We start from the raw sequence: 27944 nt of genomic DNA, 5'->3' as shown, positions 1-27944 counted from the left end.
TTAGAACCAGAATGGACCGCCAAGTTCCAGAAGAGAGTTGGCGTTTTTTGGCCATTCTGAACGTAAAACCAACCCCCAGAAATGTAATTTTCAAGATACTGGACCTGCTCAAAGGAAGGTCAGTTATGGCTTTTCTAACCAGCTAAACTTTTCAGATGTGCTACCATTATTTTAAAAAGGTTTTCTAATCATCCATTAGCCTTCTGACGCAATTAGCAAAAAAACTATTAGGTCACTTGCAATGTTCCCTCTAACTTTCCACGGGTCTGAACGTTCACACAAAGTCTGTGAGCAACCCTTGAAACAACAGTGAGCAACAGCAATCCCAAGTGTGGCAACTAAATCATTATCAAACATGTCCAAAACTTGTTTCCGGCAATGCAAAAAAATGTTTCACTTTTGAATGAAATGAGTAATGTATTATTGCAAAGGTTGTACGGACTACAAACGTCATTTGTTTTTACAACAATTTACAAAGATTTCCATTTCTTTTTTTCCTAGTATCTTTTGTCGATAATACTAACATTTTGGGGGGCTTTTTTAGTCGGTTGCACGATACACAACTGTATTTAATCACATTTTTGAGTGGAAGTACAATGTTAGCAACACGATTGACCTGGTATAATTGGAAATTATTTGAATGCAACACAAACTTTATCTTCTTTTTCCCTGTTCTTTATTTTTTAAATTCCATTTAAAAAAATCTAATTGAGTTTATTTTTTTCTCGCTGTTACTTTTTTCTTTTTGTTCTCTATTCACTTTTTTCCGTTGTTTCTTCCTTTCCTTTTTTTCTGGCTTTTTTCTGAATGTTTCCTTCTATTTTTCTCCTCTTCTTGTTTCTTTTTTTCTCAGGTTTTCACTACTTTTTCAGTTTGGTATTTTTTTCTTTTTTGTTCTATTCCCCCTTCCTTTCAGTCATTTTGTACATAATTTTACATAATATTTGGTCATATAGGGATGAAAGAAGCAAAAACAACCTGAAGAGCCGTTTAGGACCCGAAAGAGCCGGTTCCTTTTAGTGAGCCGAGCCGAAGAAGCCGGTTCTCGAAAAACTCTACTGACTTTACTCAACTTCGTTCTACTTCGACCTTGACTTCAACATACCGCATTCAGAACACAACGTCAGGGGAACCCTTGTATTTTTACCTTCATGCACTGTAACTTTGACTTAATTCGCTTCTTAGTTAGCAATTTCGAGCCCTGATTTTTGTGAGCTGGCTAGATTTTCTTGTGCGCGGAAAAGCTCTGGGTAGTGCGCAATTGCGCACACACGCAGCTTAGAGGGAACATTGCGCTGGCTAGATTTCTTGTGCACTGAGAATTTGCAGGCAGTGCGCGATTGCGCATGCGCGCAGCTTAGAGGGAACATTGGTCACTGGCGTGGTGGTTACTGTTAATGGGCCTCCATACACCTACTGTATGTCGGCATTGCAATAAAACACAGACATGTGCAGTTAAAATAGTAATTTACAGGGTTGGGTAGGGTTACTTTAACTGGATTACTTTCAATTACTTTTGGATTACTCCAATACCAAATAAGCTAATAAAAGACAAAAGAAACTAAATATGAATAAAATGACTAAATTGTGTGCAGGCTTGGGGAGTAACGGAATACATGGAACGGCAAAAATGATGTTGGCAAGCTGTTTGGATTTATTTTCATTTTGTTTCTGTCGCATTTTATGTTCGTTTTGCCGGAGATCCAAGAGATCAAAGCCAGGAAAGAAAGCTTACCACGTGTTGTGAGTCATAATTGTATTCATATTTAGTTTATTTTGTCTTTTATTAGCATATTTGGTATTGGAGTAATCCAAAAGTAATTGAAAGTAATCCAGTTAAGGTAGCCCTACCCAACCCTGGTCATTTACCACGTTAACTATGTATGGGGTGTATTCTTGATCGGTGATTTTCCTTCCAAAAGTTATTAAATTTCTGGGCAACCCCAAACTTTTGAATGGCAGTGTTGGTCTCACATAAATTGTTGTTTGACTTCTACGTGCTTTATCATTGATTCATACCACTTTAACTTTTGATCTATTAACAAATAAATCCAACACTACCTCTGACGTGGAGCATCATGGTGCACTCGTCCAATCCTAGAGAGTTCTCCGCAGTAACTTTGTACAAGCCGTTGTCCTTGGTGCCCACCTTCAGGATGAGCAGGGAGCACACACCACATACGTTTGTAATGTAGAAGTTGCTGTCGGCACTCAGGTCCAAGTCGTTGCGGTACCACACAACGCGGGGAGTCGGCTCGCCTTTGACGGCGCAGCTCATGTGACATTCATATCCTTCCGGCGGCGCATGGCGCCTCAGCGGGGTTATGAATGATGGCGCTAATGATAGATCAACAGGTTTTCTCCTTGGTACGATCACCTCAAACTTTTCTGTAAGAGAAAATATAAAACATGTACTGCATTTGTTTGTGCATTTGTGTATCATGCGCGCCAATCATTTTTGATTAAAAGTCAGGATAACATTGAGTTTCACATTCTCTCAGCTCAAACTAAGCAATATGACTGAGAAATGTTAAATACGTGCGGTCAAAATTTAAGTTATTTATCAACAAGGGGACCGTTCTCTCTCCGTTCCTATTCACTCTATATACATCGGACTTTAAGTACAACTCTGAGTCCTGCTATGTGCAAAAGTTTGCCGACGACACTGCGATCGTGGGATGTATCAGAAACGGGCAGGAGGAGGAGTACAGGAAATTGATTCAGGACTTTGTCCGATGGAGCGACGCAAACCACCTGCACCTAAACACCACCAAGACCAGAGAGATGGTGGTGGACTTCAGGAGAACCAGAACTCACCCGGTTCCTGTAACCATCAAGGGAGAATGTGTAGAATTTGTCCAGACCTACAAATACCTGGGTGTGCAGCTGGACAACAAACTGGACTGGACTGCCAACACAGAAGCTCTATGTAGGAAAGGGCAAAGCCGACGTTACTTCCTCAGAAGGCTGGCCTCCTTCAACATCTGCAAAAAGCTCCTGAAAATATTCTATGAGACAGTAGTGGCAAGCGCCCTCTACTATGCGGCAGCGTGTTGGGGAGGCAGCGTCAAGAAGAAGGATGCCTCTCGTCTCAATAAACTGGCTAGGAAAGCGAGCTCTGTTGTGGGCAAAGAGCTGGACAGCCTAACAACAGTAGCTGAGAGACGAGCACTGAAAAAGCTGAGGTCAATCATGGACAATCCATCGCATCCACTACACAGCATTATCTCCAGACAGAAGAGCAGTTTCAGCGACAGACTGCTGTCACTGTCTTGTACTACGGACAGACTGAAGAGATCTTTTCTTCCTCATGCCATGAGGCTCTTTAACTCCACCCGGCAGAGTAAAGGCCCACATTAAACCACACCACCTACATTGGATATTACCGAATCTTACTGCAATATGTATTCTGTGTAGCACTATTTAGTTACTCTATATAACACGCTACAGTGGGCATTTGCACGTCACACTGGGTATTTGTATATTGTATTCTTTTGGCTTTATTATTGTACTGTTCTCAGCTCAGGGATGCTGCTGGAAAGGTGAATTTCCCTTAGGGGATGAATAAAGTATCTATCTATCTATCTATCTATCTAACAACGTAAATTATGAACACAATACCGACATAAAATTTGCAATGTATTTATATAATGTCCTTTTTGAATCTCCGATTTATCATCAGATACACCAAAGAGTTGTTACCCTCATTGTGCTTTTTTGCGTTTGATTATAACTTTCTTTTATTTATATATTTTTTTCTCCATTTTCTGACATTTGTCTCTGGTACTATGAATAGTGTGACAATGAGAAGCCCTCTCAAATGCTTTTTCATCCGTTATGACCAACTTGGGTGCCGAGGTGCCTAACTTGTTTGGGTGTTTGGGCAATTGGGTTGGCCATGGTCCAAAAAAAATTGTGTTTTTTTTTTGTTTTATTGTTATTTATTTCCCTTTTATTTTCTTTGTTATTGTATGTGTGTCTCTTGCTGTCGGTCACCCCTCTTGAGGGATATGACCAAGGTAGATCGATAGATAGACATCTATATCATTGGCAGGTTTGGGTAGTGTTACTTTAACTAGATTACTTTCAATTACTTTTGGATTACTCCAATACCAAACATGCTAATAAAAGACAAAAGAAACTAAATGTGAATGAAATTACTGCATTTTGTGCAGGCTTGGGGAGTAATGGAACGGCAAAAATGATGTTGGCAAGCTGTTTGGATTTATTTTCATTTTGTTTCTGTCACATTTTATGTTAGCTTTGCCAGAGATCAAAGCCGGGAGAGAAAGCTTACCACATGTTGTGAGTCATAATTTTATTCATATTTAGTTTCTTTTGTCTTTTATTAGCATATTTGGTATTGGAGTCATCCAAAAGTAATTGAAAGTAATCCAGTTAAAGTAACCCTACCCAACCCTGATCACTGGTGGTCTATTGGTGACGATTCAGCCCTCTCACCGCCGCAACTCGGGTTCAATGACTAATGCATCAAATATTTTGGGATAAGGGTCATTGATATTTTTGACTAATTAATCATTGCACAAATAATGTAATAGAATGTCATGTTTAACGCGCACACAACCTTCGAGTTCTTTTTTAAGTTAAAAAAAAAAATCATTGGAGGTTGAAATGATAATAAATTATTTGAAATATCATAGGTAAAGCATTTATAATTACGTAAAAGATATTAACGCAGCATTTTTCAATCTGTGTGCTGAAGGAATTTTTCCGGTTTTATCCTTGAAACAAAAACATGCCTATGTTTGGTATCTTTGCTTTCTTTTAGTAAACCTCCGAAAAACTTTAACATTCATCCTCATCGGTTGGTGGCAGCAGTGTCCTATTTTTTTTGTTATTTTTATAATCTAATTATCTGCTCAGGTAGTAGTAGGAAATATATTCAATACCTTGTTTTCTATAGGAACTTTTTTAAGATAACGCTGCTAGAATGATAAAATATATCAAATAAAGTTGCACATAATTTGGCAAATTTTGAAAATTATTACCCTATTTTATCTAATAAACAAAAAAAAGTTAGAAAATAGCAACAATAAATATCTTGCTCCTCTGGTATAGAATTCTTGCTCATTTTAAGTATTACGTATGTTATTTTTCTCAAAAAGGTGTTAAAATCCACTCCAAAAAAATAAAGTAAAGTAAACCTATCAGTCCTAACATCAGGAAGAAACTTATGACAGGAATTAATTTTTTTAAAGTTTCAAGGTTTTTTTGATGAAAAAATGAGTGCTCTGGCGCAAAAGATTATGAATGGTTCCTTAGACATTATTCGTGTTTATGGAATAATTATCTGCCCATGAGGTAGTAGTACAAGAAAGTATGGTATATTAAATAACTGATTTTGTTTGATGAAGTAGGTTGTTTTTTTTGCTGATTTTAATTATTATTTTGTTACTTTACAAAAAAAAAAGGAAAACCGTAGAAAAAAGTAAAAAAAAAAATGTATTCTACTGGCAGATTTTCCATCCATCCATCCATTATCCGCACCGTTTATCCTCAGTAGGGTCGCGGGGGTGCTGGAGCCCATCCCAGCTATCTTCAGGCAGTGAGCAGGGGACACGCTGAACTGGTTGCCAGCCAGTCGTAGGGCACATGGTCCAGACAACTCAATCGCTCATTCTTATCTAGGGACAATTTAGACCAATCAATTAACCTGACATGCATGTTTTTTTGAAATGTGGGGGGAAACCAGAGTGCCTGGAGGAAACCCACTCAAGCACAGGGAAAACATGTAAACTATGTACAGGAAGGCTGGTAGCTGGTTTTAGACCCATGCCATCAGAGCAGCATAATTATCAACCAAAATGAAAAGCCTGTTACACCTGTAGAGCCACGGTGACAACAAATCATGAGAATATAATACAATATAAAAATACATGCAGGGACTAATTTTTAAAGGTTTACAATGGAAAGCGTTCCTCAATATTTTTTAATGAGAAAAGTACCATGGCTCAATAAAAGTTGACAAAACACTGATTTAAAGTACCATATGTATGACAATCAGGGTTGGGTAGGGTTACTTTAACTGGATTACTTTCAATTACTTTTGGATTACTCCAATACCAAACATGCTAATAAAAGACAAAAAACTGAATACGAATAAAATTATGACTCACAACACGTGGTAAGCTTTCTCTCCTGGCTTTGATCTCTTTGATCTCCGGCAAAACTAACAAAATGCGACAGAAACAAAATAAAAATAAATCCAAACAGCTTGCCAACATCATTTTTGCCGTTCCATGTATTCCGTTACTCCCCAAGCCTGCACCAAATGTAGTAATTTTATTCATATTAAGTTTCGTTTGTCTTTTATTAGCATATTTGGTATTGGAGTAATCCAAAAGTAACTGAAAGTAATCAAGTTAAAGTAACCCTACCCAACCCTGATGACAATACAGACATGTCATCCCAAAATATGGTGCTTTCAGATGTAAAATGACCTAAAAGTGTCTTTGATTTAAATAACATATTTTGCTTCTTTATGGTTAGAATTAAGTTAACTATGATATTGAATATTTCTATGTTTTTTTTCAAAGTAAAATAACTTAAAGACAAAAATTAGGCTATCTACTGTTATTTAAAAAAAAAAAATGTTATTTAAAACATATGTGTTAAATTTAGCTATAAGCTATTTTTTGTATCCCTAGATTGTGAACTATTTGATATCAGTAAAATTACTTTGTAAAATTATCAATGCCCTCACTAAATCCTAACTATCGTTACAATCTCTTGGAACCCAAAATATTTATTTATATCTGCACATTGTATTTTTTTCATGATCATCTGCGGATACCTTTTTCCTTCTTGGTTTCAAATGCAGGTGACACAGATGGCACAGAAAGCCCAATGTCGTTTTTGGCAAACACCCTGAAATTGTACTGACGCCCAGGAACAATGTCCACAACAGTAAACTTGTTGTTGAAGATGTTTTCCGCCACTATTCTCCAATTATGCTTGAAGGAGTCCCGCATGGAGATGACATAGTGCAGCCTGTCATCTTTCGTCTCATCTGGAGAGGGCGTCCATGACAAAGTGACAGTTCCTGGGACATTCTGCAACAGTTCCACGGGACCTGGAGGCTTTGGGTCATCTAAAATTTCCGTTAAGTAGTCAATAATTGCATATTTTTGTTTAAAAATGTCTTAGTCAATAATGCTGACATTGACCTGTTACCCTAATTTCTACATCGAAGCTTTCTTGGCCGGCAAAATTCTTGACGATGACTGTGTAAAGTCCCGAGTCGGAGCGCTCGGATGTAGGGATCAACAATTGAGAAGCTTTATCAGAATTTGTGACGGTGACATGCTTGGGGACTAAAATACCATCTTTCAGCCAGGAGACATCAGGAAAGGGCGACGCCTGTCAAACAGATTTAATTACCAAATACATATAAACTTACAAGTTCACTTTGTTAATGATTATTTGGAAATACCTCAAAGGGAATGTTAAGGCGAAGGGTGTTTCCTGATCTCACGACGACAAAGCTCTTTATGTTGCGTTCGTTAAACTTTGGACGTACTGCGAGGTACAAACAAAAAAACAATTTATGTCAATAGAAATGATATACTTACGCCGCATCAAAAAGACATCCTGATTTATTTTTTTTCCTAAGACTGGAGTGATTGTCACGATTGAGCACTCTTGAGTTATGTTTCTTTGGATGGTTAACTGTTGTTAAAAGTGTCGATAAAAATTGTTCAAACCTCATATTGTTGGAATATGATAGAATGAAATAGTGTATGTGTTTAATTGCTGTTAAAAATGTCGACAAAAATTGTTCAAACGTCATATTGTTAGAAAATGATATAACGAAATTGTCTCATCTCATCTCATTAGCTACACCGCTTATCCTCAGTAGGGTCGCGGGGGTGGTGGAGCCCATCCCAGCAATCATCAGGCAGTGGGCAGGGGACACCCCGAACTGGTTGCCAGCCAATCGCAGGGCACACGGGGACAGACAACTCACTCGCTCATTCACACCTAGGGACAATTTGGACCGGCCAATTCACCTGAAATGCATGTTTTTTGGAGTGTGGGAAGAAACCGAAGTTCCCGGAGGAAACCCACGCAAGCACGGGGAGAACATACAAACTCCGCACAGGAAGTCTGGAGCTGGATTTGAACCCACGCAGGAGATTAATAACTGCAGTTATTCAACCAGAAAGCAGAAGTAGAAGTAAAATTGTTTCGAATACAGTCATTTTCATTTCAAAATGGGTAGTTTGTATCGGTGTGTAATTTTATGCAGTGTGAACATAATGGATTTCGGCTTTCCTCTGTAAGTGTCAGGATGTCAAAATACTACCAACGATTTTGCAGTCAACCACCTATCTCAACGTGGCTGTAGATTTGTAAACAACACAAAGCTGTTAATAATTCATAATACTCTAAATATATGATTGTCAGGAAACGAACCGGGAAGCAGGAAGTCGGAACTCATATGCATAGACGATCTGTCACTTTAATTTGAGCAAGTAACGTTGTCCAACACACAAACGGACCAAAAAAACAAACAAAACAGGTTCAAAGGCAATCAAAATTACAAACTAGGCATTACTCAGATCAAACAGGCATGAACAGGGATTCAACGAGGTTAAGCAATGGTCTGGCAACGGGCAGTCCCAAAAGGAGCGTTTAAGTAATCCACAAGCAATCAGTTCAATGCGTTTCAGCCGGTGTCAAGGGGCGGGGCCAGCTGGGCGCCATGACAACCATGCAGGACATGACAATGATAAGAATCCTGTACAATTCTTTTTGCAATGTTGTCAGATTTATAGTAAACAGGCAGCAATTAAGACTCTATGTCATCCATCAAACGTATTCTTACCAGGAGGGGGCATGGCAATGATGTGATTGTCTAAGCCTCGAGGTTCTCCATCGCCTCCATAATTGGTGGCAACTACTCTCACCCAGTAGGCGGACATTGCCTTCAAGCCACGGACGGTGTAGGCGGTCGGAGTAATTGGAGAAGCATTGCATCTCGTCCATTCTGGGCTTGCCGTGGATCTTATCTCTATATAGTAGCCCTGGGCTTCATCTTGTAACCCTTGGACTTCCTTGGGTTTAGTCCAAGCCAGTGACAAAGTTGAGTAGTCACTGGATGTTAATCTGAGGTCTGTGACTTTGCCAGGGGGTTCTTGAGGAATGAGCATAAAATATGTTTTAAAGTAGTAGTCTAGTGTTTATATTAACAAGAATGAAATGGTTAATGCATACTCATGGCGTCTCTTGCAATGATGGCATCACATGGATTGCTTGGATCTCCCGGGCCGCATAGGTTGATTGCGGACACCCTAAATTCATATTCGGCGCCCTCAAAAACATCTGTGACGTTGTACCTGGAGTCTAAGGGACAGGTTTTTTGTTGTTGTTGTTATCAAACCGTTGAAGCTCATGAAAAAAAAATCATACCCTGAATTGGTCCTCTTTGATTAACAAGGCTCCAGTAATTAGTGCCTTTCTTCCTTTTTTCCAAATTATAGCCCACCAATTGACTGCCACCGGTGTCACAAGGAGCCACCCACGTCAGACTAATGCAATCCTTGCAGACACTGACAGCTTTTGGTGGTAAAGGGGCTCTTGGATAGCCTACAACAAAAGTTTTTCGAGTTTTCCGAGGAACCCGCCAAGGCCTGTTTTAAATACTTACGTAATACTCCAGCTAGTATGTCTCCTGTCTGTAGGTAGTCACTGACACCCTCTGAGTTTTTGGCTCTGATTCGATAGCAGTATCTCTTTCCAGGATCCACATCGCAGTCTTTGTAAACCGTACTGTTGCCACTAATGTTCCCAAGACTGTACCATTTGTTACGTCCAACCTGCTGCCGTTCGATGATGTAACTTGTGATTGGATATCCTCCATCATCCTTTGGTGGTTTCCATTTCAGCTCAATAGATCGCACAGCGCTATCTATTATGTCTACGGGTCCTTGTGGTGGTGTGGGTTTATCTGCAGGTGGAATCAAGGTTGCTCTATAATCACTTCACATCAAAGAACGAGGGATCCCTGCGACTCACCTATAACGATAAGCCTGGAAATGGCTTCAGTTGTACCAAATTCATTCTTTATTTTAATTTTGATTTTGCCACTATCTTTCCTTTGGCATTGTGTGAGGCGTAGTTTGCTACTAGAGGCTGATTTTTCAATCTTGACATTGGGGCCAGGCAAAAGCCATTCGTTGTCTTTGGTCCACTGCATATTTGTTGGTTCCCCGACCGTGAGTTGAATATTCCATTCAGCAGTCTCGCCTGCTCTTACAATCACTGGCTTTGAAAAGCATTCAAGGGTATGAGCGTCAATCTTTGGTGGATCTTAAGGGTGAACAGGAAATATATTTTGTTCAAACATCCAAGATCCTCACACGCTTACATAAAGTTTTCAGATTTGTGTACCGTATTTTCCGCACTATAAGGCGCACCTAAAAGTCTTAATTTTTTTCAAAAGCTGACCATGCGCCTTATAATACAGTGCGCCTTATATATGGCTCAGTATTAAATCGCAAGGTCTCGCGATTTATGCAAAAGCCGCGGACTCGATTCGATTTCCCCCCGAACGTGGAGTAGTCCGCGGTGTATGCTGGGATTTATATACTGGCGTTTCATTGGCTAACCAATGTGTCAATCATCATTTGAATCGATTGCTATTGGCTGAAGTTATTCGGAGCCTCGGATTGGATAGAGGGCCGAAACAAACCCTGCAATTGGCCGAAAAAGATGTGTCAATCATCAGTTGAATCGATCGCAATTGGCTGAAGTTATTCGGAGCCTCGGATTGGCTAGAGGGCCAAAATAAACCCTGCAATTGGCCGAAAAAGATGTGTCAATCATCCGTTAAATCGATCGCTATTGGCTGAAGTTATTCGGAGCCTCGGATTGGCTAGAGGGCCAAAATAAACCCTGCAATTGGCCGAAAAAGATGTGTCAATCATCCGTTAAATCGATCGCTATTGGCTGAAGTTATTCGGAGCCTCAGATTGGCTAGAGGGCCAAAACAAACCCTGCAATTGGCCGAAAAAGATGTGTCAATCATTCGTTAAATCGATCGCTATTGGCTGAAGTTATTCGGAGCCTCGGATTGGCTAGAGGGCCAAAACAAACCCTGCAATTGGCCGAAAAAGATGACTGAATAGCAAGCTTGCTAAACTACGCCATAAAGAAACATGTTTCATTAGTCTGTATTTGTAAATATTTTACTCTCCTGGATTTACTACACTCACAGTTGTAAGAAGACCATGGTTGCGTATCATTATTGAACGTGAGAACTTAGGTGAGCTATGCGGCTTTATATTTTCCCGGTATCTTGTTTTAGAACGATCTTGATGTTGCTGTGATGAGTTGAGTGAATTAAACTCAATTCCAAGTGTTTATTGTCATATGCACAGTAAAGTTGCGAGCGAAAAAGAAAATAGAAACTAAGGAATGGTTGGCATTTCTTGAATCCCAAGACTTTAACCTTCCGAATGATATTTGAAATGATGCATTTAAGTGACATCATACTGACATCGCATCTGCACGTGTCTACGACACGTATTTGCTTCTTTGCAAGCTTTGGGAATGTTAAGGGGGTAATACGTTTGACTGAATCATCTGACTGTTTTGTCGTAGTTCCCATTGTAGCGCCTTATAATCCGGTGCGCCTTATCTATGGAAGATATAGGACCAAAAACTATTTTTTGGGGGTGCGCCCTATAACCCGGTGCGCCCTATAGTGCGGAAAATACGGTAGTTTAAATTCTAACCTTGAATGGTCAATGTGGCTTCTGATTTCTGTCCATTCGACTCAAAGCAATACACAGCAGCATCCTCTTTTTCACAGCAGTCAATAATCAATTTGTGAGAGGCTCCATCTTTAATAATTCTCACCCCGTCCTCATTGGTGAGCTAGTCGGATGGAAATGTTCAATCAATAAAAGCTGGGGTGAAAGGTCGGAATGTCTCAACTGGATGACATTATTAGAATTTGTGGCTACTTATTAGTTTTCAACTAAGCTAAAAACATTGCACGTTTCAAACAGGAAGTCAGGCTAGAGTCATGTAAGTTATATATATATATGTTTTTAATTTCAAAATAAAAATTCCCTTTGGGAAGGAATATTGTTCCTATACTTACTTTTGGTTTTTTTGGTGCAGTGTATAGAAGTGTCGGATCAGGACTTGATATCAGTTGCAAAACATATGACTAAAATTTAGAGAGCTAACAACTTGATTGAGGCATCCCTGGTTGAAAGCTTTTTTTTAATTTGTTATGATGTTTGGAGGTGGGCAGCACGGCGGCGCAGTGGTTAGCGCATGTGCGGCACAGTTCATGTCATGTGAACCTCCTGCGTGGGTTCAAATCCAGCTCCGGACTTCTTGTGCGGAGTTTGTATGTTCTCCCTGGCTTGCGTGGGTCTCCTCCAGGCACTCCGGTTTCCTCCCACATTCCAAAAACATGCATTTCAGGTGAATTGGCCGGTCCAAATTGTCCCTAGGTGTGAATGAGCGAGCGAGTTGTCTGTCCCTGTGTGCCCTGCGATTGGCTGGCAACCAGTTCAGGGTGTCCCCTGCCCACTGCCTGATGATTGCTGGGATGGGCTCCAGCACCCCCGCGCCCCTACTGAGGATAAGCGGTGTAGCTAATGAGATGAGATGAGATGTTTGGAGGTACTACTCACCAGTTTCCCATTTTTGTACCATCTCCCCTCAGAATTCCCTGTGATTAATTTGCAATGTAGCTCTGCACGTCCACCACTATTAGCTGTGATATCTGACAAGCCACTCACAAGTTGAACATCTTGATCTGTAAAACCAAGGTAACACAAAACAAACAAAAACAAAACATTAATTTGATAAGATAGCTACAGTCTGGGTTAAACCAACAGACTAGCTTCAATGGTATAGAAAATGACCTTTTGCTCCATCGGCCATTGCTGGCCCTGCTCGTAATCGTCTTCCGTCAGCATGAACCTTTTGGCTTTCCTCTTCGCTATCTCCAAAGACGTTGATTTTGACCTCACCTTTTCCCTCACCACCATCGGTTTTCCAGCCACAGCCATCATGAAATCTATTACCTTCAGAATCATCACCTACTCCATTGCCTGTCCTTCCACTCAACTCATTTTGTCCATCATTTCCTTCTTTTTCTTCTGCCTTCACTTGTGGTTTCTGCTTCAAAGTCAAGTTACCCCGGTCACCTTGATTCTCATCTTTTTTAAGCTGGAGACCTTCACAGCCTTTCGGATCGGCTGTAAAAAAATAAAAAAAAAAAGTTTGAGTTTTCCAAATTCGAAATTCAAACCAAATATATAATTTAGGGATTTCGGCTCCTGTTTGCGGTAGGTTAAAAAATTAATCTGAAATCTGTAACTTCACATATTATAGAAATTAAAAACGTTTTTTTTTTTTTTTACACGGACTGATACACAGACTTATTTATTCATTCAATTTCCAGTTCCTTACCATCTGAAACATTTGCGGGGTTGCTGGGGCCCAATAAACTTGACTTTGGGCAGTAGGCAAGGAACATGCTGGACTGGATGCCAGCCAAACACAGAGCACACATACATTCATTACCAGAGACGATTTTGACACTCCAATTAACCTCCCATTAAGGCTTTCAGGACGTGGCAAAAAGCTGGGGTGCTGGGAGAAAATCCATAGGCACCAAAAACATGAACATTTCAAACGAAAGGAATTGAGCCTAGGACTATCATATTGCAATTTTTATTTAAAAATATATTTCATGATAGTTACCAATTTTAGCTGTTTATTATCCATGGTTATTTTGTCATTAGTAGCGCTAGCATTCTGTGTATTATCTGTAGATGCCCTTGGTACAGCCATTGCAGCCTGGCCATCATGGAAGGGCCATTTCTTCTTGTGTGGAGGGGATGGTGTAATAGACTGGACTTGACTTGAAAAGACATACTGTCCCTGACTTTAATTAACCTGGTGATGTCTGCTAAAAATTTGAAAAGATTCACATTTTGCCAAATTTGATGCCTATTCATTTATGAATATATTTAGGTATTAGGTTTTATTATGCCCACCAAAGGAAATGCTATATGTGTGTTGTTAAACAATACAAAGATAGTTCGGAAATAACAAATTTGATTTGATAGATAGATAGATAGATAGATACTTTATTCATCCCCGTAGGGAAATTCACACTTCCAGCAGTCTACCCTGTTGTTTATTAACAGATGAACATGATGCCCGATAAAATTTGCCTTCAGTTAGATCATTTAATTGAATGTATTACGGGTCAGTTTGCTAGTCCATGACACCTTTATGCTTATCCTATTTAGAATCAGGGTTGGGTAGGGTTACTTTAACTTGATTACTTTCAATTCCTTTTGGATAACTCCAATACCAAATATGCTAATACAAGATGAAAGAAACTAAATATGAATACAATTATGACCCACAACACGTGGTAAGCTTTCTCTCCTGGCTTTGATCTCTTTGATCTCCGGCGAAACTAACATAAAATGCGACAGAAACAAAATGGAAATAAATCCAAACAGCTTGCCAACATCATTTTTGCCGGTGCATGTATTCCGTTACTCCCCAAGCCTGCACAAAATGTATGACTTTTATTCATATTTAGTTTATTTTGTCTTTTATTAGCATATTTGGGATTGGAGTAATCCAAAAGTAATTGAAAGTAATCAAGTTAAAGTAACCCTACCCAACCCTGTTTAGAATACATAACTGATTTCATCATTGGAATCTGTAAATGTGAAATTAGTTTCTGAAATTAGTCTCTTCACCAAAATATGTTCTGATAGTATCTCAACATATAACTTGGGGGATGTACAATATCTGATTTCATACCCCTGCATCTTTTAATTACGGAATAAAGTTCTTATTCATTTCACATTATTAGGTGTAACTGTTACTTGTTCCTGACTACAACCGTATAAAATGTAAAACAGCCACGAACCACAGGAACAGAGCTGAAGGCAAACTCCAAAATACTGGGGTTACGTACAATTGAATCGCTTAAGCTAACCTTAGTGGGAAAAATAAACACATCCATTTTTCACACAGGCTTTTTGCTTACATGGCTGACGGATAAAGAAAAGCAAAAAGATACCACAAATATAGACTGCAAAGCCTAACAGACCATAAAAGGGACTGGTAACCTGATGTCAAAAGAGGAGAAGGACAACACTAAATTCTGTAAAGTAAATGGCCCACCTTCCACCTTGAGAGATGTATTGCAAGACACAATGTCAGCCATAGTACAATAACTGCCATTATCGGCCTCGTTTTGGTTTCGGATTTTCAGCTTTTGCGTCCGTTTGCCTTCTGAGTCGTTCGTCTTGTATTTTTCTCCACAATTAAGTGACATGTCCTGTGTTGACGATGTTATTCCGTTCAGTGGTGTTGACAAGCCACTTTTAAATGGGGTGTCTTCGTTTTCCAAGGCCTTTCCATTATTTCCATTATTGATAGTGTTTGCAAGCTCCACTGCAGGAACTAAAGGCAGGGGAAACATAGAACACATGGGTGGAGGTTCATAACAAATTTACCACGGTAGCTTTTTCTCATGGACAAATGTGTACAATGAAAATCGCGTACCTTGGAAGTCAGTAGTGAAAACCGTTGCCTCGCCAACATCAACCCGGTACAAACCCGTGTCTTCTGGCTGAGGGTCTTTGATGGAGAAACAATACTTGTCCCCATGTTTCTGCAGACTATGTTTCGAGTTTTTAGTGTTCCCATATGGGATGTTGGAGCCGTTCTTGACAAACAAATAGGTCAAGTTGAGAATTACATGAAATGGGGCTAAGCAATATACCACAATACAACACAATTAGGGTTGGGTAGGGTTACTTTAACTGGATTACTTTCAATTACTTTTGGATTACTCCAATACCAAATATGCTAATAAAAGACAAAATAAACTAAATATGATTAAAATTACTAAATTTTGTGCAGGCTTGGGGAGTAACGGAACACGTGGAATGGTAAAAATGATGTTGGCAAGCTGTTTGGATTTATTTTAATTTTGTTTCTGTCGCATTTTATGTTAGTTTTGCCGGAGATCAAAGAGATCAAAGCCAGGAGAGAAAGCTTACCACGTGTTGCCCTTTATCCCCCCCCTAGCCCCTTATTATGCCTCCGAAGAAAGTCAGTGCAAGCAGCAAAGTTGCTACAGGTGAAAAAAAGAAAAGTAGTGTGTACAATTATTGCATTTAAGAAATAAATAATAGCAAAATATGAAGGAGGATTGCGAGTGTCTGATCTTGCTAGGGAATACAGCATGGCTTAATCTACGATCAGTACGATACTAAAGAATAAGGAGGCTGTGAAATTGAGTGATGTGGCTAAGGGAGTGAGTGCTATAAGCAAGCAACGGTGGTCCACCTGCGCCTTCTGCTGACCACCACGAAGGTAAGAAATCCTATCCATAATTCTTTTCTTTATCCTTTTTTTTTTCATTTTTACACGTTCATGCTCGCGTAATCTTTCGTACGGAAGATTACGATAACGCGAACGTACGATTAGCCTGGGTTAGCCTTATGTGGGTGTTGGAACGGAGCCCAACTTTCAGGGTGTTGGAACGGAGCCCCCTTTCCAATGAACCGCTCACCACTTGTTGTGGAGACCCGGGTACTAAATGACTTGCAAACAACCTGATTTTTCAATTTTTACATTTTCATATTAGCATAATCTTTCGTACGGAAGATTACGATACCGCAGACATAAGATTAGCCTGGGTTAGCTTTATGATTACGTTAAACATTCAAGGTAAACGTTCAGGGTGTTGGAACAGATTAAAACGATTTACATAATTTTTAATGGGAAAAATGATTTCGGTCATCGAACAAATCGGTTTTCGAACAGGGTTCTGGAACGGATTATGGTCGAGAACTGAGGTTCCACTGTATTTGATCCTATTTTGTCGTGTTCATATAATGCATACCCCGGTGATCTGTGGCTGTGTGCACTATAAATATTCTATGGATTGATAGTATAGCGAATATCATTAACACCCAGCGTTGACTAAACAGCAGCGAGCATTGACAGAAGGTGGCGCTCATTAGTTATGCAGCAGGGTCAAAACATACAAATGGAACGGCTTCATTTTTTTAATTTTTGAGAAAATAAAATGTGTTTATTTATTCTTTTAAATTTCTGTTTACAGCATTTTGGTTTTTGATTTCTGAAGAATTGCCGAAGAATCGCGTAAGCCACATATTGAAGTTTTGATTATGAGTTTGTCACCTTGTAAAGACGAATAACGCTGTTTGGATCCAGTAATTTCATGTCAAGGCTGAATTCCGCCCTTCCGTTCGCTTTCACCTCAATCTGTTTCACATTTCCGAGATTTTCGACAACCTTGAGGAAAGAATGTTTTTGAACCGGTTGACAAAAGACATCGACTGACTCATCATTTTTCAATGCTCTACCTTCGCCTGATCATCTGCCCTTTCCTTTTTCATCTGATTCAACTTTTTCAGCAACCAGCGAAAATCTGTCACTCCAAAGTCCAGGCATATTTTTTCGTAGTCTTTTTTTGGTGCAGAAAGGAGAACTTCCAAGAGTTTGGGGTCCAGTTCTCCCTCTTTATTTGCCGGCTGTTGTTTTTTCTTGGTCACGCCAACACTGAAAAAAAAAGAAACTGTTTGACTTGGGTCATTTTTGGCGTGTTTTTTTCAAACTCACGTTTTCTTAAGCATTGCTCTGAAGTCTTGTGGCTCTTGTTCCTTTGCTGAAAGAAAACCTCTGACAAGTGAACATTACAAAGTAAAAGAGTAAGCACCCATTCAGGGTTGGGTAGGGTTACTTTAACTGGATTACTTTCAATTACTTTTGGATTACTCCAATACCAAATATGCTAATAAAAGACAAAAGAAACTAAATATGAATCAAATGATGACTCACAACACGTGGTAAGCTTTCTCTCCTGAACATTTGGGAAAAAAGTGGCGGCTTATAGTCCGGAATTTACGGTAGTTACTGTACTTCCAGAGTAGCATGTTACTTTTTGGTGTCAGTAATCTTAGGGGTAAGTAAAATACTTTTTAAATTAAGTAAGTAGTAATCAGTGTTCCTTCAAAGCTGCGCTCGTGCGCAATTGTGCACTGCTCCCACATTCTCAGAGCACAAGAAAATCTAGCCAGCGCACAAAAATGAGGGCTCAGAATTACTAATTAAGAAGCGACTTGAGTCAAAGTTACAGTGCATGAAGGTAAAAATACAAGGGATCCCCGGACGTTGTGTCCTAATTGCGGTATTTTGAAGTCGAGTCAAAGTAGAACGAAGTTGAGTAAAGTTAGTAGAGAACCGGCTTCTTCGGCTCGGCTCACTAAAAAGAATCGGCTCTTTTGGGTCCTAAACTGCTCTTCAGGTTGTTTTTGCTTCTTTAATCGCAACATGACCAAATATTATGTAAAATTATGCACAACATGACTTAAAGGAAGATGGGAATAGAACAAAAAAATAAAAAATACGAAAATGAAAAAGTAGTGAAAAGCTGAGGAAAAAGAAACAAAAGGAAGAGAAAAAAAGAAGGAATCATCTAGAAAAAAAGCCAGGAAAAAAGAAAAGAAAGAAATGTAAGAAAAAAAGTAAATAGAGAACAAAAAGAAAAATGTAAAAACAACTAGAAAAAAACACGGAAAAAAGTTTGTGTTGCATTCAAATAATTTACAATTATATCAAGTGAATCTTGATGCCAACATTGTACTTCCACTAAAAAATGTGATTAAGTACAGTTCTGTATCTTACAACCAACTAAATAAGCCCCCAAAAATGTTAGTATTTAAAATATATCAGGATATAAAAAGAAATGGATATCTTGTGAAAGAATTGTAAGAACAAACAACGTTTGTAGGCTGTACAACCTTTGCAATAGTACATGAGTCAATTTATTCAAAAGAGAAAAATAATATTGCATTGCCGGAAACTCAGCAAAATGTAACGTGATGTCAAGTTTTGAATATGTTTGATAATGGATTAGTTGCCACACTTGGGATTGCTGTTGCTCACTGTTGTTTCAAGCGTTGCTCACTGACTTTGTGTGAACGCTCAGACCCGTGGAAAATTACAGGGAACATCGGTAGTAATTATATCCAACGACTTTGTTATCAGCAACGTGCTAACTGGTCCCGTGGGATGTAATTCAATGCACAAAGCTATTCAAAATACTAAACCAACCCTGTCTCACCTTTGATAATGTTGAGGGTGGCAGAGGAAACAGCTGTTCCATATTCATTCGTGGCAAAGCATTTGTAGGTGTCAGCAAATTCTGGTCCTGCTTCCGGTATCTGCATTGAAATACTATCATTAGTAGAGATAATTACTTAGTGATGAAATCAACCCTTTGCTCAGTTTTTACAAAGCCATATTTTGACATACCGTAAATTCCGGACTATAAGCCGCTACTTTTTTCCCAAATGTTCAGCCCTGCGGCTTATTCAGTGATGTAATTTTTCTAACGACCACCAGCGGCACTTGAGTACAAAAGGTAAAATTTAGACCGGTGGAATTGTGCGCCGAGGTAGACTGCATCCTCTTAGTTTATGTTCGAATTGTCCGTATGACAGAGGACAGAGGTTCGTTCCGATTATGAGGAAGACGCCCTTGATGGCGACAGTTATGAGGAGAAAGACGAGGACGGTTCACCGTGATTTTCGCAATTGCGGTACGGCTTTTTTTAACAGCTACGCTTTGTGCGTTGCGAGCGTGTTAGGAGTAGCGTGGTGGTACCATTCACAGGCACGGTTTGGGATGAAAGTTATATTAATATTATTAAAGCTTTGAAAACTCTCTCGGTGTACCGTCTTTCTTTGTAAATATGTGTAACCATGTATAATATGTATTTGCAACTGTATATTTTTGTAATGTATTTATTTTAGAGACTTATTGTGATATGTTTTCTACGAGCGAATCAAAAAGAAGGGGCGGAGCAAACGCGGGCTGACGGTAAGTGGGGTAAAGCTGAGTTAAATCTCTTTGTTGTTGCAGCGGACAATAGTGGATATGTATTTTTCCCACCCTTAACTTTGGAAATATACATTTTTTTCGTTGGATTACTTTCAACGGGACGTGGACTTTAAAGGTTTGCATTAAATTCTAAGTACCGGTATCATTTTCCGTTCATGTTGCCGATTGTGGTGGATGGATTGTGTACTATTTTTGCAGTTACAATCGCGGCACCTAAAGTCAGGTTTGGGATAAACTTGTGACTGTGTTACATGTTTAAATGTTGGTGCATGCGGCTTATATACAGGTGCGGCTTGTGTAAGGACAAAATGTCCGCAAAATGTGGTGCATGCGGCTTATAATCAGGTGCGCTCTATAGTCTGGATTTTACGGTGTGTTGTGCGGGTTGTGAAGTCCGTGCTTTCATGTATCACCTCAAGGATGTGCTCTTGGTTTCTTTCATTATATCGAATCTTGTACTTCTCTGCATCGTTGACGTCTCCCGTGTTCCGCCCCCACGTGACTGTCGGAGTCGGCTCACCAAGGACGACTGCTTTGAAAAAAGCTCTTCTCCCTTCGATGGAAAAATGACCCAAAATGTGGCATACATTGAAAGAGGTCAAACATATTCCGTCCATTTTTATTTGTATGTCTACCTGAATTGACCGTCATGGCTAAGGGCTTCCGCCTGAAGTCAGGTGTTGACTTTCCTGCTGGAACTTCTTTGACCACCTGAGTAATCGTGACGCCGTGGACTTTTGAGGTCCTTTTTATGGCCACTTACAGAAAAAGAACATTGCTATGTTGCTAAATGATGACATGACATATTTTGTATCATAAATTAAAACAACTGGAAAGAAGAAAAGTTAGGTTTTGACGATAATATGTCATGAACCGGAACAGGAGGGGGACCCAAATGTGTGACGTTTCTCACACAAGCCTTTTCTTTTACGGGGAATGTGGAGTCATGCACGTGAGGCAGCAGTCTGGCGCGGAAAGACAGGAAGCCAGAGACCGACGAGATCGATACCAATTGCCCGAGTAGATACGGGACAGATAGGGTCGACACCGGACAGGACAGGACAGACAGGATTGATATCGAAACAGGATATTGAAATTAAACAGGACGGAGACAATAATAAACAGGAAAAAAATAGACGGAAACAATATCAGACAGGAATTACAGGCAGGAAACCGGACAGAGTCAAAACCCACTTCTTGCGGGGCAGAGGTTCGTTGACGGACTGACAAAGGGTGAGTGAGAGCACTGAACTTAAATAGAAGGAAAGCCAATCGGTCAACGAGCCGCAGCTGGCGCCACACGGGTGGGGCCAATTGGGCGCCATGGCAACCGTGACATAATGTCTGCTGATTCTTGTCATAATGTCAATTAAAACATGGATTTTAAATATACGGGCCAGATCAGGCCCACGAACGGATGTAGTCCAGCTTGCGGGACAATGCTGAGAGAAGCACAAGAGAAAGAATAGACGATGTACGTCAAACAATGACATGCAGTTGTAAATATGTATTCGAGATGTCGCCAAAGTCAGGTGCGAACCATCCGCTGTGGCTATATTTGCAAACAGAGAACATTTAAAGAAACACTTATATTTATTTATTTTTCTTAAAATTGAAGTCACTGACTCACTGCGAAAGGCAATAAGATTGCACTTGCGTGTGGCGCGTGAATTTCTCTCTTAACCAACATCTGCTTATACAAAATATCACCTAGATTGCGTAAAATAACATTATTTATATATGTGCATCCGCAGCACGGCGGCGCAGCCGTTAGCGCTTGTGCGGCACAGTTCATGTCATGGGAACCTGTCGTGGGTTCAAATCCAGCTCCAGACTTCCTGTGCGGAGTTTGTATGTTCTCCCCGTGCTTGCGTGGGTTTCCTCCGGGCACTCCGGTTTCCTCCCACGTTCCAAAAACATGCATTTCAGGTAAATTGGCCGGTCCAAATTGTCCCTAGGTGTGAATGAGCGAATGGGTTGTCTGTCCCTGTGTGCCCTGCGATTGGCTGGCAACCAGTTCAGGGTGTCCCCTGCCCACTGCCCGGAGATGGCTGGGATGGGCTCCAGCCCCCCCCCCGCGACCCTAATGAGGATAAGCGGTACAGCTAATGAGATGAGATGAGATATATGTGCATCCAACAGCAAAGTTGCCAAAATCAGGAAAACTTTCTAACAAAAAATAAATTAAAAAAAAAATACCTTTAAATCATCAATCATTTATATCATTTGCACTGAAATGAATGTGTGTATTTTTGTAATTTTCCAATTTGTATGTGTTAAATAAACTTTAGTGGAAATTAGTTCATTTTCAGTTTTTTTTAATGTACATTTGGTAAAAAAAATATTGATGGGAATAAAACTCTTGAAAATAATTTTAATCTTACCCCTCTGAATCACACTTTTATGACATTAATTTACTAGTCCAGCCCCTGACCTAAAAGGGGGTTTGACACTCTTAAATTAGTTTCTCCCATTTTCAGTCATTATAAGAACACAGTGATTGCAGTTGTTATAAAATAACACAAGATGGCGCCTTTTACTTACTGCTTTTGTGAAGAATACAACGTTAAAACAAGACATGCTGTAAAGGCTTCTCATGTGCAATATGCGTTATAAAATAATCAGGGTTGGGTAGGGTTACTTTAACTTGATTACTTTCAATTACTTTTGGATTACTCCAACACCAAATATGTTAATAAAGGACAAAAGAAACTAAATATGAATAAAATTACTAAATGAGCAATTGTCACACTTGTTTCATAACAAACAGAAAAGGGAACAGTTATGTGGCCTTTAAGAGAGAATGATTTAGGACCCTTGTATACAGCTTTGTTTCCAGAGTTACATTTAAAAGCTTACTTTTAACCAAATTATAAACTGTATTTCCAGACAATGTGCCGTACTAGACTATAAACCACAACCTAGCTTTTTGAGAGTAAAAATGCTAACTCGCACCTGACTATAAGCCGCATGTGCCCACATTGAAACATAATTGTATTTACAAAGAAAGACGGTAGCCTACACAGATATATAATAATAAACCAACATAGGGAAAGGGGAACGGGACAAAGCAACGCAAGTAAAAATCCCAGCACTAACATGAGTAAAATAGCACAACCAGCGCTGGTTAAGAAAAGTAGTTGCAAAAAATAATTTGCATTTTCTATTATGCAGGTCAGTTTATGGTCATTTCATTCATGTTAAATAGTGTTAAATGGCGGTTGTGACTTGCGTCCTCCTCAACACCACTTGTTCCGCTTTTACCTTTTCTACTCAAGCATACAAAATGCATACATTGGCCGCATCTCTGTATAAGCCGATAAAATGTATCAGCCAATACATAAAATTATTTTTGTACTGACGTTAAAATAACTGACATTTAAAAGGAGTTGACAAAAACCAAATGAGAGGCGTTAAGGTTAAATGCAAATGGGATAGTGATTTGAGGCATTTGCTATTTTATGAGTTACATGAAGATGACTCAACAGAAGCTCTGTGCAGAAGGTGCCGAAGCAAACACCGTCTGTTGCTATAAAAGTGAGATGTCATACTTCATTATGACTCAAAGCTTCTAAATTCACGCAAACGTAAACATTGACTTCGACCTTGGGTTTTCCACCATTTCCCCCCAAAAATAAGGACACAAAAGCCACTTTGAATGTTTTTTAACAGTTATTAATGTACCAAGCTCTTCAACCCAAACAATTCTTTAGAAGGGGTGTTACACAATACCAGGGTTGGGTAGGGTTACTTTAAGTTGATTACTTTCAATTACTTTTGGATTACTCCAATACCAAATATGCTAATAAAAGAAAAAAAAAATATGAATAAAATTATGACTCACAACACATGGTAAGCTTTCTCTCCTGGCTTTGATCTCTTTGATCTCCGGCGAAACTAACATAAAATCCGACAGAAACAAAAAGAAAATAAATCCAAACAGCTTCTCGACATCATTTTTGCCGTTCCATGTATTCCGTTACCCACCAAGCCTGCACAAAATTGAGTAATATTATTCATAATTAGTTTCTTTTGTCTTTTATTAGCATATTTGGTATTGGAGTAATCCAAAAGTCATTGGAAGTAATCCAGTTAAAGTAACCCTACCCAACCCTGCACAATACAGAGAAATTGACCATTTTATTGGGTTTAAAAGTATACGTTTTCAAGAGTGAAGGGGGGGCATCGATACCAGGTATCGGTGCAAACACCAGAGTTTATAAAGGAATCAATCGTGTTACCACACTGTTACCTTCTAACAATCAGGAAATTGAAGTTGTCAGAACCAGAACAGATACAGGACCCAATCGCGTGACGTTCTCACGCAAGCCCTTTATTTTATGGGAAATGGGGAGTCATGCACGTTAGGAAGCCGGTCTGGCGTGGAAGGACAGGACGCCAGAGACCGACGAGATCGATAATCAGGTCAACAAAAATAAACAGGAGAAAACTGGAGAAACTAACCAACAGGACAAGAATAGACGGAAAACAAAACTGGAACCCGAAATTAAACATGACAAAAATAAACGGGAACAATACCACTCTGCAGATAACGCAGGAAAACAGGACAGAACCCACGTCTTGTGGGGCAGAAGTTCGTCGACGGGCTGACCCTGAAGCAAGAGAGCGCTGAGCTTTATATACAGAGAAAGTCAATGTCTAAACGAGCCGCAACTGGCACAACGCGGGCGGGGCCAATTGGGCACCATGGCAAGCGTGACACACACAGGCAGGGCCAATTGGGCACCACGGCAATCGTGACACACACAGGCGTGGCCAAGTGTGCGCCATGGTAACCATGACAGAAGTTATATCTGTCCATCCATTATCTGCACCGCTTATCCTCACTAGGGACGGTAAAAAGAGCCAAATTTGGGTATTTTTATTTGTAATTTTTTTGGAATACACTATGCCTGGAAATACAAGAAAACATATTGGACAGTACCTAGAAATGGAGAAGGAAATCTGATTGGTCACAAGCACTCAAGATTGCCTGAGTCAGCCAAGAAATATGAATCCTTCGCTGCTATAAAGAGTCGGTGTACACATTTTATTCTATTTGTTTTTATTGCGCAGCCATTTCAAAGCAGTTTTAGGGGGTTAGCTTCAATGCGAGTATATACTGTAATTTATCACTGGATTACTTTCAGATTATCACTCTACTATTGGATGTAAGTACAGTAATCCCTCTGGTATCGCGGTTAATGGGGACCAAGACCACCCGTGAAAACTGAAAATCCGCGAAGTAATGGCGCCCCTTCAAAAATGCTTAAAAAAACGTATACAGGTATACACTATGCCCCCCTGTATACAGTACGCCATATAGAATACGGGTAGAGAGAGAGAGAGAGAGAGAGAGAGTGAAATTCATGTTATAACAAAAAAAAACTGTAAAATATGTTGTATGTACACGGAATAGGACTGTGGCGAAACCACTACGAACCATTCAGTATGTTTGTATTAACCGCTCTCAACCACATGCAGCCATCGCAGTTTATTTCGCTTGTTAACACTACCGGTTACATAAGAAAATAAAAACGGTGAAAATGGTACATTTGACGAGTGTTTGTGAAGCGTTTTGGGAAACAAAAAAATGGTCTGTGTTCATTTTAATGAAAGTAAAAGAGCTACCTTCTGACAATAACAACTTACTTTAGCTAGCGGCATCGAACGCCTTTTACAACAAATACACGAAACCACACACAATTAGCCGTGTTTAGGTAGTACAAATAACCGCTCGCTTTTGGTATAATAAAGTCAAACTTGTGATGAAATGTGACAGAAGAGAATATACTTACGTCGCGTTGCCGAGTTCTTCCATGATAAACTGAGCGCCACATAAGAAGGGGGTGAGGTGGGAGGAGTTAAAGGAGGGGGGGTTGAGCGAAGCGGTAACTCACCATGACCAAGCATTGTGTCAGGGCCTCCCCCTCCCCTTCACAATAAGAGTGTCCACACCGTGTCCTCAGTTGACATAAGCTCGTGCTCAATCGCGTCATGTCAATAAATTGCTTTTATTGCGCAGGTAAGGTATATTTTTTAGACCCGCGAAGCTCTGAACCTGCAAAAGTGGAACCGCGAACTAACGAGGTTCCACTGTACTCTGGTTAGTAACAGAATTACTTTTTTAATTGAAGTAACTACAAATTATAATGATTTATGCTTTTACCTTTATACGAAATAATACACAATGTCCCTATGAGAAATATGTTTGAGGGTTCCAAATCGTATTTTCCGCACTATAGGGCGCACCGGGTTATAGGGCGCACCCCCAAAAAATAGTTTTTGGACCTATATCTTCCATACATAAGGCGCACCGGATTATAAGGCGCTACAATGGGAAAGTCGACAAAACAGTCAGATGATTCAGTCCAACTGATTACCCCCTTAACATCCCCAAAGCTTGCAAAGAAGCAAATACGTGTCGAGAACACGTGCGGATGCGGTGTCCGTACGATGTCACTCAAATGCATCATTTCAAATATCATTCGGAAGGTTAAAGTCTTGGGATTCAAGAAATGCCAACCATGCCTTAGTTTCTATTTTCTTTTTCGCTCGCAACTTTACTGTGCATATGACAATAAACACTTGGAATTGAGTTTAATTCACTCAACTCATCACAGCAACATCAAGATCGTTCTAAAACAAGATACCAGGAAAATATAAAGCCGCATAGCTCACCTAAGTTCTCACATTCAATAATGATACGCAATCATGGTCCTTTGTTTGTTTTGGCCCTCTAGCCAATCTGAGGCTCTGAATAACTTCAGCCAATAGTGATCGATTCAACTGATGATTGACACATCTTTTTCGGCCAATTGCAGGGTTTGTTTCGGCCCTCTAGCCTATCCGAGGCTCCGAATAACTTTAGCCAATAGTGATCGATTCAAATGATGATTGACACATTGGTTAGCCAATGAAACGCCAGTATATAAATCCCAGCATACACCGCGGACTACTCCACGTTCGGGGGGAAATCGAGTCGGCGGCTGTTGCGTAAGTTGCGAGACCTTGTTGATCAATGTTGATCCATAAATAAGACGCACTGTATTATAAGGCGTATGGTCAGCTTTTGAAAAAAATAAAGGCTTTTAGGTGCGCCTTATAGTGCGGAAAATACGGTAAGTGGAACTTGCTTAACGTTAGATGGTTGCTAGGCTAGATGTATGTTCATTTTTTTCCTGTCAGTCCAAGTCCTACAAGTGTGAACAAGGCATTACTCCACTCTAGAATGTTTGGCCTTATTCAGTTGTCAGCCAGGTGCTAACGCTAATGTAGATATTATCGCCTTTGTGGACAATGCAGAGTGACAGGAGAAAAAGGTTTCCTCCATTCATCAGCGCCAAATGGGCGAAATGGCTTAGGCAGCGTGAAGACGCAGCTTCGAAGTGAACTTTAAAGAGAAACCGGAGGCAAATGCTCCCTCTCAAATCACACATTAACACATTAACATGCACTTAAAAAGAGAACCCCAAGAAGAATAGTGCGCACATCCCAAGATTGTCTTCCTATTCCCGATCATTAAGGAGTAAGTTTCCTTTGCTACACTCTCTCTCTCTCTCTTTCTGTCCATTTCAAACTCTTTCTTTTTCTTTATCTTTTGCTCTTTATCCATCTCTTTCTCTCTCTCTTTTTCTCTTTCTTTTATTTGTCTTTCCATCGTACCGTGTCTTTTCATTTTCCTCTCTCTTTTACCTCTCTCTTTCTCCCTCTCTTGTTCTTTCTTTCTCGTTTTCCCTCTCACCATTTCTCTTTCTCTCCATCTATCTCTGTCTCTGTTTTTTTTTGTCTTTCTCTCTCTCTCTTTCTTAGTATCTCTAGTTCTCTCTTTCTCATTTTCTCTTTTCCCCTCTCTCATTCTCCCTGTTTCTCTTTTCTCATTTTTGCCTCTCTACTCCTTTTTTGATGATCTTCCTCTCTCTCTCTCTCTCTCTCTCTCTCTTTCCGACTATTTCAAACTCTTTCTTTTTCCTTATCTTTTGTTC

General features: G+C 39.8%; 1 protein-coding gene across 1 annotated transcript; it reads right to left on the bottom strand.

Moving 5' to 3' along the window:
- LOC148364772 (immunoglobulin-like and fibronectin type III domain-containing protein 1) lies at positions 1-27862 on the bottom strand (the record flags this gene model as incomplete). The annotated part of the gene is given in 23 exon segments (XM_088339115.1): positions 1-56; positions 2062-2388; positions 6815-7111; positions 7188-7380; positions 7454-7539; positions 8849-9157; positions 9238-9366; positions 9433-9609; positions 9671-9970; positions 10039-10332; positions 11760-11901; positions 12675-12799; positions 12909-13154; positions 13185-13244; positions 15202-15483; positions 15586-15748; positions 17236-17349; positions 17421-17616; positions 17677-17722; positions 19181-19280; positions 20373-20512; positions 20595-20717; positions 27847-27862. Coding segments are annotated over 23 exon segments (3921 nt in total), but the record flags the coding sequence as incomplete, so codon positions are not given.
- Between the last annotated feature and the right edge of the window lie 82 nt (positions 27863-27944).

Source organism: Urocampus carinirostris, chromosome 6 (assembly GCF_059441175.1).
Source record: "Urocampus carinirostris isolate Australia breed hairy pipefish chromosome 6, RoL_Ucar_1.0, whole genome shotgun sequence".
NCBI classification, from domain to species: Eukaryota; Metazoa; Chordata; class Actinopteri; order Syngnathiformes; family Syngnathidae; genus Urocampus; species Urocampus carinirostris.
This window is presented reverse-complemented; position numbering and strand designations above follow the sequence as displayed.